General features: G+C 34.8%; 1 protein-coding gene across 5 annotated transcripts in view; it reads left to right on the top strand.

Annotated features, from left to right (window-relative positions):
• The first annotated feature begins 145 nt into the window (after positions 1-145).
• LOC114881124 (inositol polyphosphate 5-phosphatase E) overlaps positions 146-18,419 on the top strand; it is a 69,711-nt gene continuing 51,437 nt past the window's right edge. Inside the window, exons 1-3 of one of the 5 annotated variants that reach the window (XM_029197781.2) lie at positions 149-523; positions 1,385-1,895; positions 2,837-3,058. In XM_029197781.2, the coding sequence (XP_029053614.1) occupies positions 1,427-1,895; positions 2,837-3,058 (691 nt within the window). In that variant the 5' untranslated portion in view covers positions 149-523; positions 1,385-1,426. The other 4 variants (XM_029197785.2, XM_029197782.2, XM_029197783.2 and 1 more) reach the window with 4 other exon arrangements.

The following is an 18,419-nucleotide window of genomic DNA, read 5'->3' as shown; positions in this document are numbered from 1 at the left end:
TTAATAACATTCAATGAACACTGTATATTATGCACGTAAGTACGTATATAACTTGAAATATTTACATAAATAGGAAAATATACTTTATTTATTTATAACACAGCTATCGATAGTTTAATTATTTAGTTTCATTTGTTTAAACATTAGTTTTCCCATCATTCAGTTTTGATCTCGACGTGGCATTGTCAATCAAGCGGGTGGTGGGAGATTCCTTCCACTACATTTTCCCTTAACTAAGAGAAGTCTAGTGTGCACGTGAGTGATATAATGAGTGAACGACTTCTGCCAATTGCATAGCGTTAAAGAACGTCGTCTGCTCATTTTGACAGATATATTTTTAATTAAATGAGTAAATTTTTCTTAGTGATTGCACCGAGCTTGTTTCAATTATGTTAGTTATTGCTGTTTAAATTATATTGGATATATTAATTATAAAAATATAAAATTATATGAAACTATTAAAAGGTGATAATATTATCGTCTGCTTGACAGCTGCACAAGTTCAGAAGTTAGCGCTAAAGCAGTAAGGATACAATATTTATAAATATAGATATTTGACATTTTCATTCATAAGATAATTTTTAAAATAGTGAAATATATTGATAATTATATTGAATTTTTCAAAATATTATGTTGCTTATTTTACCTTTTGCTTGAAAATGGAGGCAGAAGTTAGAGTTAATGAATATTTTCATATTTTCAATCACAAAACGAGTTATTATGGATTCTAGCATGAATGATGTGCTGTTTCATAATTAATGTGAAATTCAAAGTCAATTTTATAATAATATAGAAATGTATGCAAGTAAATGGCATTAACCTTTGATTTTGCATTTAATATAACTTTTTCTAAATTGTAGCATAACCCAATAAAAGCGTCGATAATTATTCCTTGACGAGTACATATATTCAAAGAAAATTAATTTTACACATAAGAAAATAAAGCACATTTGATACTGAATTGTTATTCTAAATATTAAATTAATAACTACATCAAATATGAAAATGCTAACTCTATTAATATTTGCAGTGCAATTACTTACTAAATGTATTTATTTAAACATACAAAATATACAGATGATAAAATGTTAATAACATAAGGTATTATATATCTTAATAGAACAAAATATTTTCTAGTCTCTGTGATACAATAAAATAGTTAATATACCTAATAGTATAACTGCACAATATTCAAATAAAATTCATATACATATAAAACATTTGTTCTGCTAATGATAGTAAATACTTAGATGAAAAGAGAGTGTTAATGTAATAAAATTAATATAAAAACTCATGTTTTGACTCAGTTAATAGTAACGCATAAGTATATAACATTTATCTTATTAAATTTTGTTAAATAATAAAATACTTTATTCATTAATAGTGAATAACTATATGGTGTTAAAAGTATATAATTATAAATACAATGGAGCAATGTGAAGTTCATGATATATCCAATACAATAAATGTTACTAAGGCAAATATTTCACCTAAATCGAAACAAAAAAAAAAATCTCTTTGTCGCATGCTTTTGAATAAAAAAACTAAAGTGGGATGCTTGGAAACATCATACAAAGATGGTGATTCAAACAAAAATTCTAAGATGGAAAATTCCCAATATGGATCTCATACTAGTACAAAACTTTCCTTATGTTGTGCAATGACTGAACGCAGCAGAACGCCGCCACAGAGTTTAACTATTAGCAGATTATCTCCAACTACATTAAGTCGTACATCTGTTAAATCTGAAGTAGCTTCTATTAATGGAAATAGTCAGATGGATATAACAGTAGAAAAAGAAGAAATGTATGTAGCAAGTGGAACGCAAGAATTTATTACAGAAAGAAGTAATGTCAATGCAGGAAAAGAACAACGACGAAGTGCATTTGTTGAAGGTAAGGATTATCAGTATTTTGAATTATATTAAATTTAATTGAAATTTTTCTATCAAATTAAGTGAATATACAATACAGTAACATCAATTTTATGTAAAACAAAGTAAAACAGTATAAATATATAAACCATTTAAAATTACTTAAGTATGATTTTTTAACGTATTGGAAAATGCCTTCTCTAATTTTCATTAAAATATTTTTTTTATTAATTAAGTAATCTAGTCGAATAAAGTAACAATCTTGCATATCCTCGTACCTTATTGTACATTAATATAATTAAAAAATTACTTTCATTGTGTAAGAAAATTATTTTTTAGTATCTTTTTAAATATTGCTTTTTAAACAACTTCAATAATGAAAGGAAGAAATTTTTTTTAAGAAATTATGTAAGTATTAAAAACGTTGGAGTGGCAAACTAGAAAGAGAAATAAATCCGAATGTTTAATTTAAAGAACATACTAAGAATTAAACATCATAGAATAGATTGTGAAAAAACTGGTGTATTACAAATACAGTATGATGAAAATGTTTAAATAAATTTTTTATAATGAAATTAATGTTGTTAAGAAGTCACCTGACAGAAAATGTTTTGAAGATAGTAGATGTCTGATGTAATTGAAAGTTATAAACAAATAATTGTTTATGTATTAATAGTGCATGCACAAATATTCCACATTAAAAACGAAAAAAGTAGAAATATATGCAGTGTGATAAATAAAAATGTACAGAAAGAAAAAGAAAATTCAATAAAACTCTAAATATGAAGATTGAAAAAAGAATTATTATATAGAAAATGTACCAGAATAGTCAGATCCCTTTTTTCAAAGCATTAGATTCAGTACAACGTTTTGATAGTGAGTTTAAAAAACAAATGTGTAAGTTTCTATTTAAAAAAATGAATATATCATAAAAAAGTGGTGAAGATAGTAATTTCTCTACAGAGTCAACAGAAGATTCATTTGAGGAATCATCAGAAAATGGAAGCGAACGTCTAAATGATTACGAAAGATATGATAAGAGTTTAAAGGATCAATATTTTACAAAAGGAAAATATATCACTTATTTCTTTTTGGAAATGGAACGGCATTTCTGCGATTCTACTGAAGTTTACAATATGATTCAGTATGATGAATCTAATAAGACTGAAAAACCAGGGAACGAAGGTATAATACATAAGTTATATGTGTTGCTTAAAATTAGTTTCTGCTATGCTCTTCAAACATTTTCCGTTTTATTATTCCTTCTACTTGGCCACTTATAATGAAGTGCTGTTAAAAATAATATGTATCTTTATGAAAAAATAGTAGATAACTTCATTGCAAATGATTTATACTATGTAAGTATTACTTATTTGGTTAACAAGAAATTGGGCCATTTTCTTCTGATTTTGATGAAACTGTACAAATTTATACAGAATTGGTTGTACATAGAACAGTTAAAAGAAAGAAACATATCTTTTCTAGTGGCAACTATTCAGATGTAAGGGATGAAACCGGTGTTTGAAAATTGACCCTTTATCTTGGTACTATCTTGGAGAATATAAAAGATAAAAATATACTTTATTTTGTGAAGCTGTATGGTTCTTTATGTAAAATGTTATGGTGAAAATGATGTTTTAGAAATTGCAAATCACAGCATAACAGAAGTTTAAAGTTACCTTTATATTAAAGTTTAATGATAATCATTAAAAATGGTATATATTTAATTTTGAATGAAACAACGTACTTGTAGTCATATATAATATGAAAGGACCCCGCACTAAACCACGTGAAATTGGTCCTTGGCGAAAATGGCTGAATTTAAAATATGTTGTACCTTTTGGGTCACTGAACAAATGTTTCTCAGGCAAAATGTTAAAAAATGGACAGTTTCGTCGTTTCAACCCTTCAAAGGCCTGAGGTCAGACCAGCAAAGATATCATTTTCGGATCAATGCGGCTACCATTATAAACGAACAATATGAATTTTTAGTGAACACAATAATTAAAGAATAATTGTTTATGACAGTGTTGTTTAAACAATTTGAAAATGTCATTATTTGCAAGAACTGATGGGAAAGATAATGGGAAAAATTACAACGGACAGCGTTTTCCTAGCGCATTATTTGTTTTAAAATAAGCAATAAACAAATAACTGATAGTGAATCTTATTCCAGTATACGGACCCTTAATTATGAAAAAACAAATACTGTTAAACAGGTGTAATAAAAACACTAAATACCATTGATTCTGTTAAATAATGCGCTAGGAAAACGCTATCCGTTGTAATTTTTCTCATCATCTTCCCCATCAATTCTTGCAAATAATGACATTTTCAAATTGTTTAAACAATACTGTCATAAACAATTATTCTTTAATTATTGTGTTCACTAAAAATTCATATTGTTCCTTTATAATGGTAGCCGCATTGATCCGAAAGTGATATCTTTGCTGGTCTGACCTCAGGCCTTTGAAGGGTTGAAACGACGAAACTGTCCATTTTTTGACATTTTGCCTGAGAAACATTTGTTCAGTGACCCAAAAGGTACAACGTATTTCAAATTCAGCTATTTTCGCCAAGGACCAATTTCACGTGGTTTAGTGCGGGGTCCTTTCAGATATAGATAACACCAGCCTTTGGTATGATATACAATCTAATGTAGCCTATGTGGAATTTTTTCTTTTAAAGTTGTCAAATACAAAAATTGTAGAGTTTAGACACACATATCTATTTGATAATGACCTTGACCCTCAGGTTAACTTTAGGGGTTATTTTAAAGTTAATTAAAAATGTTGGTGAACTTGTCCTCTACCAATTTTGATGATTTTTGAATATGTTTTAGAATTCTATATTTTAAGCAATTTTTTTCGGTTAATATAATCGATAAATCACCGCCCTCATCGATTACGCTCATGTTTTAATTCTAAGCTATTTTTCCGGTGAACTTGTAGAAAAATTACTCCCCCTCCGGTATTGATGATCTTTAAATATGTTGTAAAATTCGTCATTTTAAGCAACTTTTTTCCTTTAAGCTACATATATGTCAGACTCGATTAGTTTGCGAGATATTCGCGAAAAACTGAGTACGTATACGTCCGCGGCTGTATGTGCACCGGCAAGAAACCCTCGCTTATCTGTTTCTGTCAACAGCACCACATGGCCTGGCTATCGTCCATATACATACATACATATGTAATAGATTAGCTTAACCCTTACCACTCCTACATATGTCGAATGTGGCTCGATATCACATTTCTTACACTAACTCCAATGTCGAGCTAGACTCCACATTATATAACGCAATTTCTAAAATAATTGAAAATGTTTAAATCTGATTTTTTTTCTTCTTTCAAATACTTTGTAATACGTAAACAGAGACTGAATTTGTCATATTTCGCCTTTCTTAGCAGTTTTACATTGTTCTTATTATTACTATAATAGGACGAACCCAGTTATTTGTAGTGCATAGTAAATAAAAATAGATATAGTGGTATTCCACAAATTCAAGGTCCAAAGGTTCCTTTGTTGATAACAACATCCTATGTTGTTATACTTGTAATACTTGTGATAGGAAGCCTGGTTTTCACCCAGAAGAATGTTTTAAAAAATGCTATACTTTGCAAAATTATACATAATTCAGGCAAATAAATTGGTTGAATATATATATTTATATTTATTTACTAGCTTACTACTTAATATAAATGAAAAAAATATTTGTTACATACTTTGCACTGTTGCAATACATTTTATTGGTACCCCCTTTTTTGATCTGTTTTGTAAATTAATTAAGGAATTGTTGGTAGGTAAAAAAAAAATTAAGGAGTGCAATAAGTTGTGGGCGTTTGGTGGAGGGGCGGGGTGGAGAGGATTTCGTCTCCCCGGACGCCTTTACTTCGGGCCGGGGATCGTTGGGTGGCGGCGAGATGATCGGTGACTGTTCTCGCAAGCGGTCACCCGACCTACCTGAACCTGGCACCCGACTTTGAAAAAATCAATTTTTTCCAATTGCATTGTATTCTCCTTCGTTTGTACCCGTTTGTACCACTTTTCTTTTCGTTTGTACCCTAAGGGATGAAAAGATATGAGGGGGTGAAAATAGCCTAGCACCCCACTTTAACATTTTTCAAATCTTTTTACGAGTGCTGTTTCTTAATCGTTTGTACCCGTTTGTACCACATTCAGTTTCGTTTGTACCCCAAGGGGTTCGTTTCTACCGACTTTTGAAAAAACTCGCAAGGGCTAACTTCGTCATTTTTTAAGATTTTTCAAATCTTTTTACGGATGCTGTTTCCTAATCGTTTGTACCCGTTTGTACCACCTTCAGTTTTGTTTGTACTTGAACGGGTTCGTTTGTACCGACTTTTGAAAAAACCCCCAAGGGGCAACTTTGGCATTGTTGAAGATTTTTCAAATCTCCTTGTGGGTGCTGTTTTCTAATTGTTTAAGCATTAACGTGTATATTTGTTCTAAATATTAAGTACCTTTAAATATTTTGTAATGACTAATCAAGGTTGTCGATAATATCGATCATTATATATCTGAGAAGACTTGTTCACTTATCATCACATTTGATTCCGCCGTCCATAACATTACCTCCTTGGAAACATTACTGTTTCCAACAAAGAATTATTTTCGCGACTCAACAGCACGTACAATGAAACGTATCGAAGTATAACACGCCTATTTTGATGAAACTTTGGGGAAATATAGGTTTTATAAAAATATTCAATGCGTATTTTTTTTTATCTACCATCGTCCATGTTATGGGGGTGGAAACAGTTTTGCGTTGTTTTCTGTTATTCAGCACGTAAGAGATCTCAATCATCACAAATAGTTCCTTTCTTTTAACGAGCCACTATAGAGTTTCCGACTAACGCATAGACGATGAAATACTGTAGGTCGTAGATTTGAAGTTAGTAATACTAGTTACGCTATATTTATAGTCTTTATGTCATTAATATAAAAAATATACAAAAATGGCGAAGTTACCCCTTGCAGATTTTTTCAAAAGACGGTACAAACGAACCCATTGGGGTACAAACGAAACTGAATGTGGTACAAACGGGTACAAACGATTAAGAAACAGCACCCGTAACAGGCTATTTTCACCCCCTTATATCTTATACCTTGGGGTACAAATGAAAAGAAAAGTGGTACAAACGGGTACAAATGAAGGAGAATACAATGCAATTGGAAAAAATTGATTTTATCAAAGTCGGGTGCCAGGTTCAAGTAGGTGGTCACCCAGCATGTAGTTCGAATATACAAGTGTCCCACGACTGCCTCGACAGCCGAAGAGAGATGATTGCTAGGGTGATTCTAAACAACTTTTTCCTTTGCTAAACTGTTGGTTAAGGCTTCGTTTTTGAGTTATTAACAAAAAACACTGACCAATCCGAGCGCGCATAGTCCGCGGACTCAGGTATGGCAGTGTCGACTACGAAAACCGGACCTGACGTAGGTCGCGAACGAACGGCTAGGCACCCCGTTGGAATAGCAAAATAAAAAAATTGAACTGGTTGAACATTTTTAGTCGTTATTTAAAATGAATACGGAACCTAATCTCTTGTCGCCTGTCATAATGTAAAAGAGGAAATTCTAAGCATTCTAAATAACAAATAAAAATAATTGAAATGGAATAATTAATAAACGTTTGAATTGGAGGCTACGTTAATGATGAAAAATTTGAAAACAACTTAAATGAAACTTATCGATTTGTTCCTAAATTAACCTGCTACGCTGAAAGCAGATAATTGCCACTGGGTCACTGTGTCGGTCCCAACCATTCGACGAGGAAACACGTTCGGTAGAACAGCTGATTTCATGGTCGGCCCATTGAACTCGTCTCATTTATTGCACTAGGTATGAATAATAGGCAAGGTGAAATGCCCCCCTCCTACAGGGTTAAAAATCAAAGTTTAACTATTAATTTCAATAACTTTGACATTGAACTTGCGTGACGGGCCGCCTAAAAGCGGCTGGAATATTAATATAACCTAACCTAACCTAATCTAGACATACAGGGTGTCCCACGTAACACTTTTCACGATTTTTCAAGTACTTGCGATAATCTAACAAAAAAATGTTTTTAATAAAAGTTTATCAGTTTTCGATTGACTATACACTCCAATAAAAAAAAGTTTAACAAAATTTTTTTTTCCGTAATTGTCAAGATCATCTACAATTTTTTAAATGACACTTTATATTTTTGACATTATGGTATTATAGCCCGTATCAGGGCGAATTCAACGACCTAGTACACCATGACCTTTGGATGACCTTGAAGGCAAGGAAATGAAAACTTCAACAGAAAATGACAATCTGCTTGAATGGGTGATAGTAACTTGCATTTATTACTAATGTAAGACTCGAAATTACATTCAATTCAATAACCTTGAGTAAATGAACGCAAACTATTTTGTGAAGAATTCACATCAAATGTTCGAAATGTAGACCATGTTGTTGCAGGCACAATTGTCGACAGTTCGTAGATAAGTTCGTAGATACGTTTCTAGTACTACAACATTTACATCGTTTGCATTTATTTGTTCAAGGTTATTAAATTGAATGTAATTTCGAGTCTTAGTAATAAATACAAGTTACTATCACCCATTCAAGCAGATTGTCATTTTTTCTTGAAGTTTTCATTTCCTTGCCTTCAAGATTATCCAAAGGTCATGGTGTACTAGGTCGTTGAATTCGCCCTGATACGGGCTATAATACCATAATGTCAAAAATATAAAGTGTCATTTAAAAAATTGTAGATGATCTTGACAATTATGGAAAAAAAAATTTTGTTAAACTTTTTTTTATTGGAGTGTATAGTCAATCGAAAACTGATAAACTTTTATTAAAAATATTTTTTTGTTAGATTATCGCAAGTACTTGAAAAATCGTGAAAAGTGTTACGTGGGACACCCCGTATAAGTAACGGAAAACATTTATATTCCATCAATATTAGTATTAATCATTGTGCACCATAAGATTGTCTGCCATTCGTACTAATGTTGGCGGAATTTTATTTTTTGTTATTTATACGTCTAGGTTAGGTTACATTAATATTCCGGCCGCTTTTAGACGGCTGGCCACGCGAGTCAAATGTTATAATTTGATTTTTCAGTTTACCGGTTATATAAATAGGAGCCGAACCACATGATGCTGCTTTCAGCAACAATAGGCAAGCGAGTCGGCGCACACACGGCCACGGCAGGCCCTCCAAACTCCCGTATTTAATGCTGTAACTAAAATTAGTTTGGCGCAGAAAATCCAGGCAGCGCTGGTGTCGATACAAACACATATAGATGATATCGGTGAGGTACACACACACAAGCATATGGTTCCTATATACGTGTGCATGGTCTTACTTATTCAAAACTTTCAAAAATAAAAATAATGAAAGGGGAAAAATGACAACAATATATGTATAACAAAGAAAATATATTAAATTTTTACAAAAATATAATGAATATATATATATCAATAATAATATACAATCAATCACAATCATACATACAATAAAACACACACTCTGCTCACAGATTATACTTAATATATTAATACTATGTTAATGGTTTTATATATTGTATATGTAAACTGAATACTTACAATCTTCTTCTTCATTTCATTTCTTCTCTATTTTAATAGAGGCAGCCTCTGATATGCAATATTTATTACAGCCTCTGTAATAATAGTTTTCATTAACAATTATTTACATATGCTATAAAAAGTATATAAGAGTTATTACCAAATAAGTTCAGTGTTGGAACTGCTGATGTTAATCTTTTCCTCATGAAGTATTTTTCTTTAAAGTAGCTGCTACAGACCACCTGGAATTTCAGTTTTCAGGTGGAAGCACAGACTTTGGGTTGTCACATACTTCCACCTACTGTGCCATCCTCTTCTTATCCTTTCTCTCTTGGGGGAAGAAGAACATCCTGCTGTTTTTGTTAATACACCCTCTGATGCTGCATATTTTCTTTCTCCTTCTTTTAAGATACATTTTAATAATTAAAATTAAATATATTACTAAAACAGCAATGTAAACAGTTAATGCTTTCAGTAACAATTTAAAAAAATTCTGTACTTACTTAATTTCTATCTTCTCCTCCTGTTGCTGCATCTCATCAGCAGAAGTTATTGAAAAACCTAAAAACGTAGAAAAAATAAAAAAAAACATCTTTTTAAATAATAATAATAGTCATAATGATAATAGCAATAGTAATGACAATAATAATAGTAATAATTATAATAATGGAATTCACTAACCTGGAAATTCTGTCACCACTGTCACCCACTGTGCGCCATATTTCTTCAGTCTCTTTAAATTTTGAAACAATTGAAAAACGCGGCGACAAATTTCGCGGGAACATGACGTCACGATATCTTTAATTGTGTATGTTAAAATCAGTGATACAAGGTATGCATGTAGAGAAGCGACATCAGCGCTGCCTGGATTTTCTGCACCGAGTTAAAATTTGCATCAAGTTCACAAGAGTGGAGCTTGGAGGGCCTGGGCCACGGGCGCGTACGTATAGGCAGAATTCGCTGTAGTAGTAACAATATTCTTTCGCCAATATCTCGCAAACCAATTGAGTCCGACATATAGCTTAGAGGAAAAAAGTTGCTTAAAATGACGAATTTTACAACATATTTAAAAATCATCAGAATCGGAGGGGGAGGACCTCATCGACAAGTTCACCGTCCCTTTCTACGTTCACGCTTAGCTGGCGTCGCATGTAACCCGAGATTCGACATCTCGACTCTATATATAAACGAAATGCTTAGGTCCCAATTTTCTTGCACTTATCCAGGTTTTACTGTACAGTGAATTCTGTCTATAATCTACAGGGTGATTTTCTCGCAGCCGGACACAAAGGAACTGGCGACAATGAACCCCTTGACCGCACCATGAAGAGGTCCGTACACACACAGAGTCGACTCGGCCTGGGCAGATCCCCGCTGGCACGTGACAATGCAGACCTCTTCATAGTGCTGTCAAGAGTTTATTGTTCCTTTGTGTCCGGTTGCGAGAAAATCACCCTATATAGTTTATACGTATGCGTCTGTAGTAGCGTGTGTGATCGTTGCTTGGTTACTGTTTCTGTAAACAGTGGCACTGTCCCAGCAACCCCCTATATAACGGGTGGACCTGAAAATCAAACTTAACACATTTCAGTAATTTTGAACTGCATGCCTAACGGCGGCCGGCAACGCAAGTCGATATTTAAAATTATTGAAATCAGTTGAGTTTAATTTTGAAGCTTACCCGTTACATGGATGGTGGCCCGGCCACGTGGTGCTGTTGATAGAAACGATAGGTAAGTTAGGATTGCTTGCTGACGCAATCGCGGCCACGGACATATACGTATAAGCGAAATTCAATGGAGTAATTCTCACAGTTTTTTGCGTGTATCTTTGAAACTCAGTGAGTCCAACATATTCGTCAGAGGAAAAAAATTGCTTAAAATGTCGAATTTTACAGTATATTCAAAATTCAAAGAGCGCCTTTTCTACTTCACAAAAATTTTTCAGTAGAGGTTCCTGGTTTTTTTTCTTACTTCGAGATAGGATAGAGCAGAAAATTTTACTAACAAATATGTCGTCATATCATAATAGGATCAAAATGACCAGGTGAAGTAATTTCAATATCAAATCTGTTTTTCAACTAAAGCTTTGTAGTTATACAGGGTGTCCGACAACATGTGGGACAAATTTTAAGAGATGATTCTGGGGGTCAAAATGAAACGAAAACCAAGAATGATAAAATATCATTGACGACAACTTTTTTCTCTATTGTTAATGTTAAAAGATTCGAGTAAAAAGCGTCTAAAACCAGCAATCTGCACAGCACCGACGATTAAATGTCGTGTCAGTAGGGGCGTGTACAGTTACAGCCAATAGTCATTGAATACTAGAAGTTTACCACGTGCTATTGTAGACGTTTAGTGGAAGGGAAGGGCGTTCGTCACCCTGGGCGCCCTTAGCTTGGACCGATGACCGCCAGGTGGCTGCGGGATCGGGGTACTATTCTCGTTGGTGGTCGTTCGGCATGCGATTCGGATATATAGAAATTCTGAAACGCGGTGTTATAGGCGGCTAGGACACGGTTTGTCTGTCGTTAGCTCCACTGACGAGTCTGGCAGACAATCCTGAAACGAAACGCCCCCTTCCCACACTATTGTGTTCCTTTTTGTTACAGTGCTGACAAATCATTGCCTAGCATAAAACTTTTTTTTAAATCTCGAAGCAAGTGTTATAATGCACACTGTACTCACTAAAATTAATACGAAATTGTCAGTTGTTCGTACAGTGCGTAACAAAAAGATAAATCCACTTCGATTTTTTATTATAACTCTGGAGTTGGTTGACCGATTCGGCTGAAATTTTCAGCATTTAATCTAACAATAAGTATTTACTAGGGAGTATTTGTGTAAAATTTCATTTTAATATAATGTCTCGTTTTTCTACAGTAATCATTTATCTGATTTTTGTAAATTTTTAACTATAACAAAATAATAGGCCCACTTGTAGAGAAACAAAAACTTTAAGATACAAAAATATTATAACTTAAAAGAATAAACGCCCTTAGTAATTTATAGGTTTTCCACCATTTTTTATTAATAAATTCATTCTCGTCATCATTGATTTAGCTAGATTTTGTAGCTCATTCGGAGTAACGCGACCCCAAGCTTTCAATTCAGCAACAGTATTAAATTGTCAACCGTTGGCCCCAAAGGTTTTCGATAGGATTAATATCAGGAGATCTCGCTAGCCAGCTGAGAGTGTTGATTTTCCTTCATTGTAGCCGCTGCCTAGTACTTGTAGAAACCTGAACTGTAGCATTATCGTGCATAAATTTTAATTTAGCGGGTGAAAAACGGCGCAAGTATGGAAGTAAATATTCAGCAAATATTTTTTGATACGCCAACGAGTTTACACGAGTATCAATGAACGCCAAAGTTGTCTTTCCGAATGTCGAAAAGCCGGCCCATTCCATCACTGAGCGGCCACCACAATTGCATTTAGAAAAATAACGTGGTGCACGCCGCAAATCGTGGCAGCAATGGGCCCGTCTGGCCCACCCAGGTTGAATTTCTTTTCATCCGAGAAGATGACCTAAATTAAAAAAAAAAAAAATAATGGTATTCAGCTCATGTCTCCATACCGATTTCCATTGATGCGTCCATGTTTGGTGCTCATTTACAAAACGGGATCGAATACTGTAGTGTTCCTTGGTCATTGCTGGAGCTTGTACCATTTTTTTATAATGAAGATTTAACTACTTTTTTAGAGTACGCCAAACGGTCATATGCGAAACTTCTGGTACAATTTCATTACGTAACCGTCGTGTTCCCTTTGTTGAGTTCGTAGCTTCTTTGCGAAGAATTCTCTTTACACGCTTAGTTAAAAGTGACGGCCTTCCTGACGATACTTTTGAGCTATATTGATCTCCTTTCTTAACAAATTCGTTACTGAGATGATGAGAACGTCCAAGGCGACGGAAGATTTCGCAATTACTAAAATTACTCTCTTTGAAAGCCACAATTTGCCCTTTCTTCCCAATAGTGTTGTGCAGATTGCTGTTTTTAGGCGCTTTTCACTCGAATCTTTTAACGTTAATAACTAAAATTCGTCAATGATATTTTATCATTCTTGATTTTTGTCTTATTCTGCCTCCCTGAATACCCTATTTATGCATTTTATAAAACAAAATAATAAATATCGAAGTTACCGAGTTTAGACAGTGCCATTTGTTGAAGACTTTAATTTTCATTTTATGGTCCAGTTTAAGAGTCATTTTAAGGTCAAATTAATTTTTCTAGCAGAGTTAACATCTGAGACTATCATTGTTATTAATTCGATCATTTATGGCAGGGCTTGGAATTAACTGCTCTTTTCGGCCAGTTTTCAGAGGCTACGCCCCTTTCCTCCTACGCCCCTAGTCCTCGAGGCACCACAGGCGCGTGCGGTATGAATTGTACCCCGTGGGTGATGTGGAAACCTATTAATACGAGTGTAGCCCGAATGCGCCCTGAAAAGTTCATACAGTACGCGCCTGAGGTGCCTCGAGGAATAGGCCCTTGCGCCCTAAGTCACTACCAACTACCCTTGTTTGAACTGGATAACTTTTGTATTTATCATTTTATTTTTAATGCACAACTATTATGTGTTTTTAGTTGAAAAATAGATTTAGCTTTGACATGACTCCTGGGGGCCATTTTAACCTCGTAATGTGACTATACAGGGTATTTCATAAATGCACATCAATACTTCAGATGCTTAATCTACACACTAAAGCAAGTAAAAAATTTCATACGAACATGTGTCCGATATACCTTAATTATCAAGTTATGGATATTTAAGGCGCTTTGTGCCTTAACACGTGCAACTGCGCGTCGTAGCATCGAATCCAGCACTCTGTGGAAAATATCAAGTATTCTTCGAATATCCTCAAACTCATTTTGTATCCTTTTTTGCAGATGGTGCACATTGTGTACTTGCGTTGCATACACGATAGTTTCTGAATGGTACCGAAGGTAAAAGTCTAATGGACTAAGGTCAGACAAGCATGGTGACTATGCGATGGGTCCACCTTGCTCTATTCATTCGTTTGTGAAATGAAGCAAAAAGTAATAAAAACTATAGTAACAAAAACATAGCCATGGCGATTTTAGAACACTACTGAACTCGTGAGAATGAAACTGACTGACCGAAGTTTTGTATATTTTATATAATATTGTTTATGAACATTAACAAAGTCAAGACGGTGTTACGTTTCCGTCTCGAAAATTTCCTTATATGGAGACAGATGTGCACACCCGGCATAAACAGTCTTCTAGAAAATTCGAGACCAACGCGAAGCAAGGGCTCGGTCCCTCGGAGTCACGTAGAGTCCGTCCCCACCACTCTTTTTAATCCAATTTTTGGGTATAAAAAAGGTGGCAGCGAAGACACTTTGGGTCTAGTTAAAGTCTAGAAACGGTTCGATACACGCCAGTACGTTTCTCTTACAGATAATCTTTGCAACGAGGAAACTCTGCGAGATCGGGTACTCAAGTCCCCTTCAAGCATTCAGTAGCTATACAGTACGTTGTCTGCTGTTAAGCAATATTCTGATCGTTGTAGTCCGCTCCCGTTTGCTCGTGTTCGTAAAAGCCGAGAAGGATTACATTCTTGCTTCGCGGAATCGAAACTAAACTCTTTTATTCAGTTCATTTAAACTTATAAATTAGAATTTGACTCGTAGAACACCGCGACAGTTACACTCAACAATTGTAAGGTCCCGGCAAAGACAATAAATTCATATTATTTAACTTATTTATTACCGTTCAATTATATTGACTACTCCAGAAAACCCACTAAGGTGTACCTTTACCGCTCGAGGTACACTAATCAAGTTATGAGATCTAATACTAACATTTCCTACGGCTCCCTAGGTTAGCCATACGTAGGTTCGTCCTCACGTCTTCACCTTTCCTGTGGCTCCCTACGTTAGCCATACGTAGGTTCGTCCACGATAACCAACCTCCTGGAGCTCCCTACGTTAGTCATACGTAGGTTCGTTTCCGCGTCTACTTCGTTAGGCTCCCAGTGTTAATAGCAGCACTGGTTAAGGGGGGAAATACAATTGAAAGCTAGAAATTTGCAAGCTTTTGCAGAAATTTTTTGGGCAGAAAGAAACAGTGGTACATTTTTGAAACTTTGGCATTTATTAATACCTATATTAAGGTACAAAATCATATTTTTTTTAATTTTTAATTTTTCAAAATGGTGGTTTTATTAATACGATAGTCCAACAGGTCCGCGCGGGAGGTGGAAATCGGCGTGACGTGTAGCGCCCGTTATATCCTTCTCAAACATTGGAGACAGAAAGAACTTATTACTCATACCCATAGTTTCTAATTGTACCTAAATACAAATTGAAAAGTTGAGAATTGGAAGATTTATATGCGTTTGGAAAAAATAGTAAATTTTTACAGGTTTTCTTGTGTACTTTTTATATATTTTTTGCAATAACAAAGTATTTTTTACAAAAACAATTAGGTTTAGCGAAAAGGTAACAGTGTTATGAAGCTGTGATAAAAATTTCAAAAAGATCGGTTTAATAATTTTTGAGTTACATTTCCCATCAATTTAAAAAATTATGTTTCGAGAAAAACGCGTTTAAAGTTTTGCTTGGCCTCAGCAATGCTCAAGAGGCGTGTCACGCTCGGAGGCTATAGCTTCAAAAATACTTCGAATTTTTTTGTCAAATTTTGGGATGATATTCATGACATATTGAACTAACAATTTATGCAAAAAAAAATTTGCATTTTTTGAAAGTTCTAATTGTATTTCCCCCCTTAAGCCATTAACAATACCATAACCGAAATTAAGCCCCGGCTACGCAGCCACCCCCTCCAGCTCGTAACAACGGGTTAGAGTTCCGTATTTTCCCGGCCGCCGATCCGGTATCCCTTATACAGGGTGTCCCGTAACGTATTTTCATCCTCTGAGGTGGTGGTAGGTGAGGTGATTCTAAACAACTTTTTCCTTTGCGAAAAAGTGGTTTGAAGCTTCCTTTTCGAATTATTAAGCAAAAACACTGACCAATCCGAGCGCGTATAGCGCACGGGCTCAGGGACGGCAGCGTCGGCTACGAAAGCGGGGCTTGACGTAGGTCACGAACGAACGGCTCGGCACCCCGTTGGCATAGTACAATAAAAAAATTGAACTGGTTGAACATTTTTAGTTGTTGTTTAAAATGAATACGAATCTTGTCGCCTGTCATAATGTAAAAAAGGAAATTCTAAACATTCTAAAGAACAAATAAAAATGTTTGAAATGGAATAATTAATAAAAATTTAAAAACCATTTAAATGAAACTTACCCATTTGTTCCTAAATTAAGCTGCTACGCTGAAAGCAGATAATTCCCACTGGGTCACTGTGTCGATCCTGAACATTCGAGGAGGGAACACATTACGAACAGCAGCTGATCTCCAGACGAGATCATTGAACTCACTCAACCATACGGTCACTATCACATTTCACAGAATTTTCTTTCAGGTAAATAAACATTTTGGGGAAACTATACTTTACTGGACCCAAAATTTTTGACCTTCTTTTTAAATCTATAGTTTTTGTTGTGTAGAATTCAAAAATACAAGTCTTAACTTTAGGAATCCAATGATTAACAAGTTATGAGCGTGTAAAGTTTGACACTTTTAGTACATTTGCTAAGTTACTGTGACGCCGTATTGGTTTCTTGTCCAATGAACGGTGTCGCTAGCTGCGGGCAGACGCATGTGGATTTAGCGGGTTTAGACAAACCGTAAATTTGATACTGTCTGAGTTAGTTAGGTTTATATTTATCTTAAAGAGAGAGGATACAGCCCATGCATTTGCTTATTGCTTCTACTGTATCAATTTTATGAGTAATTTAAATACAGCTAGTGATGGAACCCATACCCAAAAAAATTGGGTGTCCCCTAAAGTAAAGTTTAACCTATATATATGTAAGAGAGAAAAAAGCGTTTCGTCTCGGAATCGTCTGTCAGACTCGTCAGTGGGGTTGACAACAGACGATCCCTGCCCCAGACACCTATCGTACCGCTATTCGGAACTTATATATATCCGAACGGCATGCCGGGCGAGCGCTTGCGAGAGGCTCCGTTCAATCTCGCCGCCATCTAGCGCTCCCCGGCCCGAACTCAATGTGTCCGGGGAGACGAAACTCTCTCCCCTCCACTAAACGCTTACATATAAATATAAATCTAACTACGTGCTAGATTTGCTACGTACTACCACATGCGTCTGCCCGCAGCTAGAGACACCATTCATTGGACAAGAAGTCAATACGGCGTCACAGTAACTTAGCAAATGTACTAAAAGTGTCAAATTTTACACGCTCATAACTTGTTAACCATTGGATTCCTAAAGTTAAGACTTGCATTTTTGGATTCTACACAACAAAAACTATAGATTAAAAAAAAAAGGTCAAAAATGTTGGGTCCAGTAAAGTACAGTTTACCCAAAATGTTTATTTATGTGAAAGAATATTCTGTGAAATGTGATAGTGACCGTGTGGTTGAATGAGTTCAATGATCTTGTCTGGAGATCAGCTGTTCTTCGTAATGTGTTCCCTCCTCGAATGTTCAGGATCGACACAGTGACCCAGTGGGAATTGTCTGCTTTTAGCATAGCAGGTTAATTTAGGAACGAATGGGTAAGTTTCATTTAAATTATTTTTAAACTTTTATTAATTATTCCATTTAAAACATTTTTATTTGTTGTTTAAAATGTTTAGAATTTTCTTTTTAACATTTTGACCGGCGACAAGAGATTAGATTCCGTAATCATTTTGAGCAACAATTAAAAATGTTCAACCAGTTCAATTCTTTTATTGTGCTGTGCCAGCGGAGTGCCGAACCGTTCGTTCGCGACCTACGTCAAGCCCCGCTTTCGTAGCCGACGCTACCGTCCATGAGCCCGCGCGCTACACGCGCTTGGATTGGTCAGTATTTTTCCTTAATAATTCAAAAACGTAGCTTCAAAGAAGTATTTCG

This window comes from Osmia bicornis, chromosome 10, assembly GCF_907164935.1.
Source record: "Osmia bicornis bicornis chromosome 10, iOsmBic2.1, whole genome shotgun sequence".
Classification (NCBI taxonomy): domain Eukaryota; kingdom Metazoa; phylum Arthropoda; class Insecta; order Hymenoptera; family Megachilidae; genus Osmia; species Osmia bicornis.
Note: the sequence above shows the minus strand (reverse complement) of the source record. Positions and strands in the feature narration are given on the sequence as shown.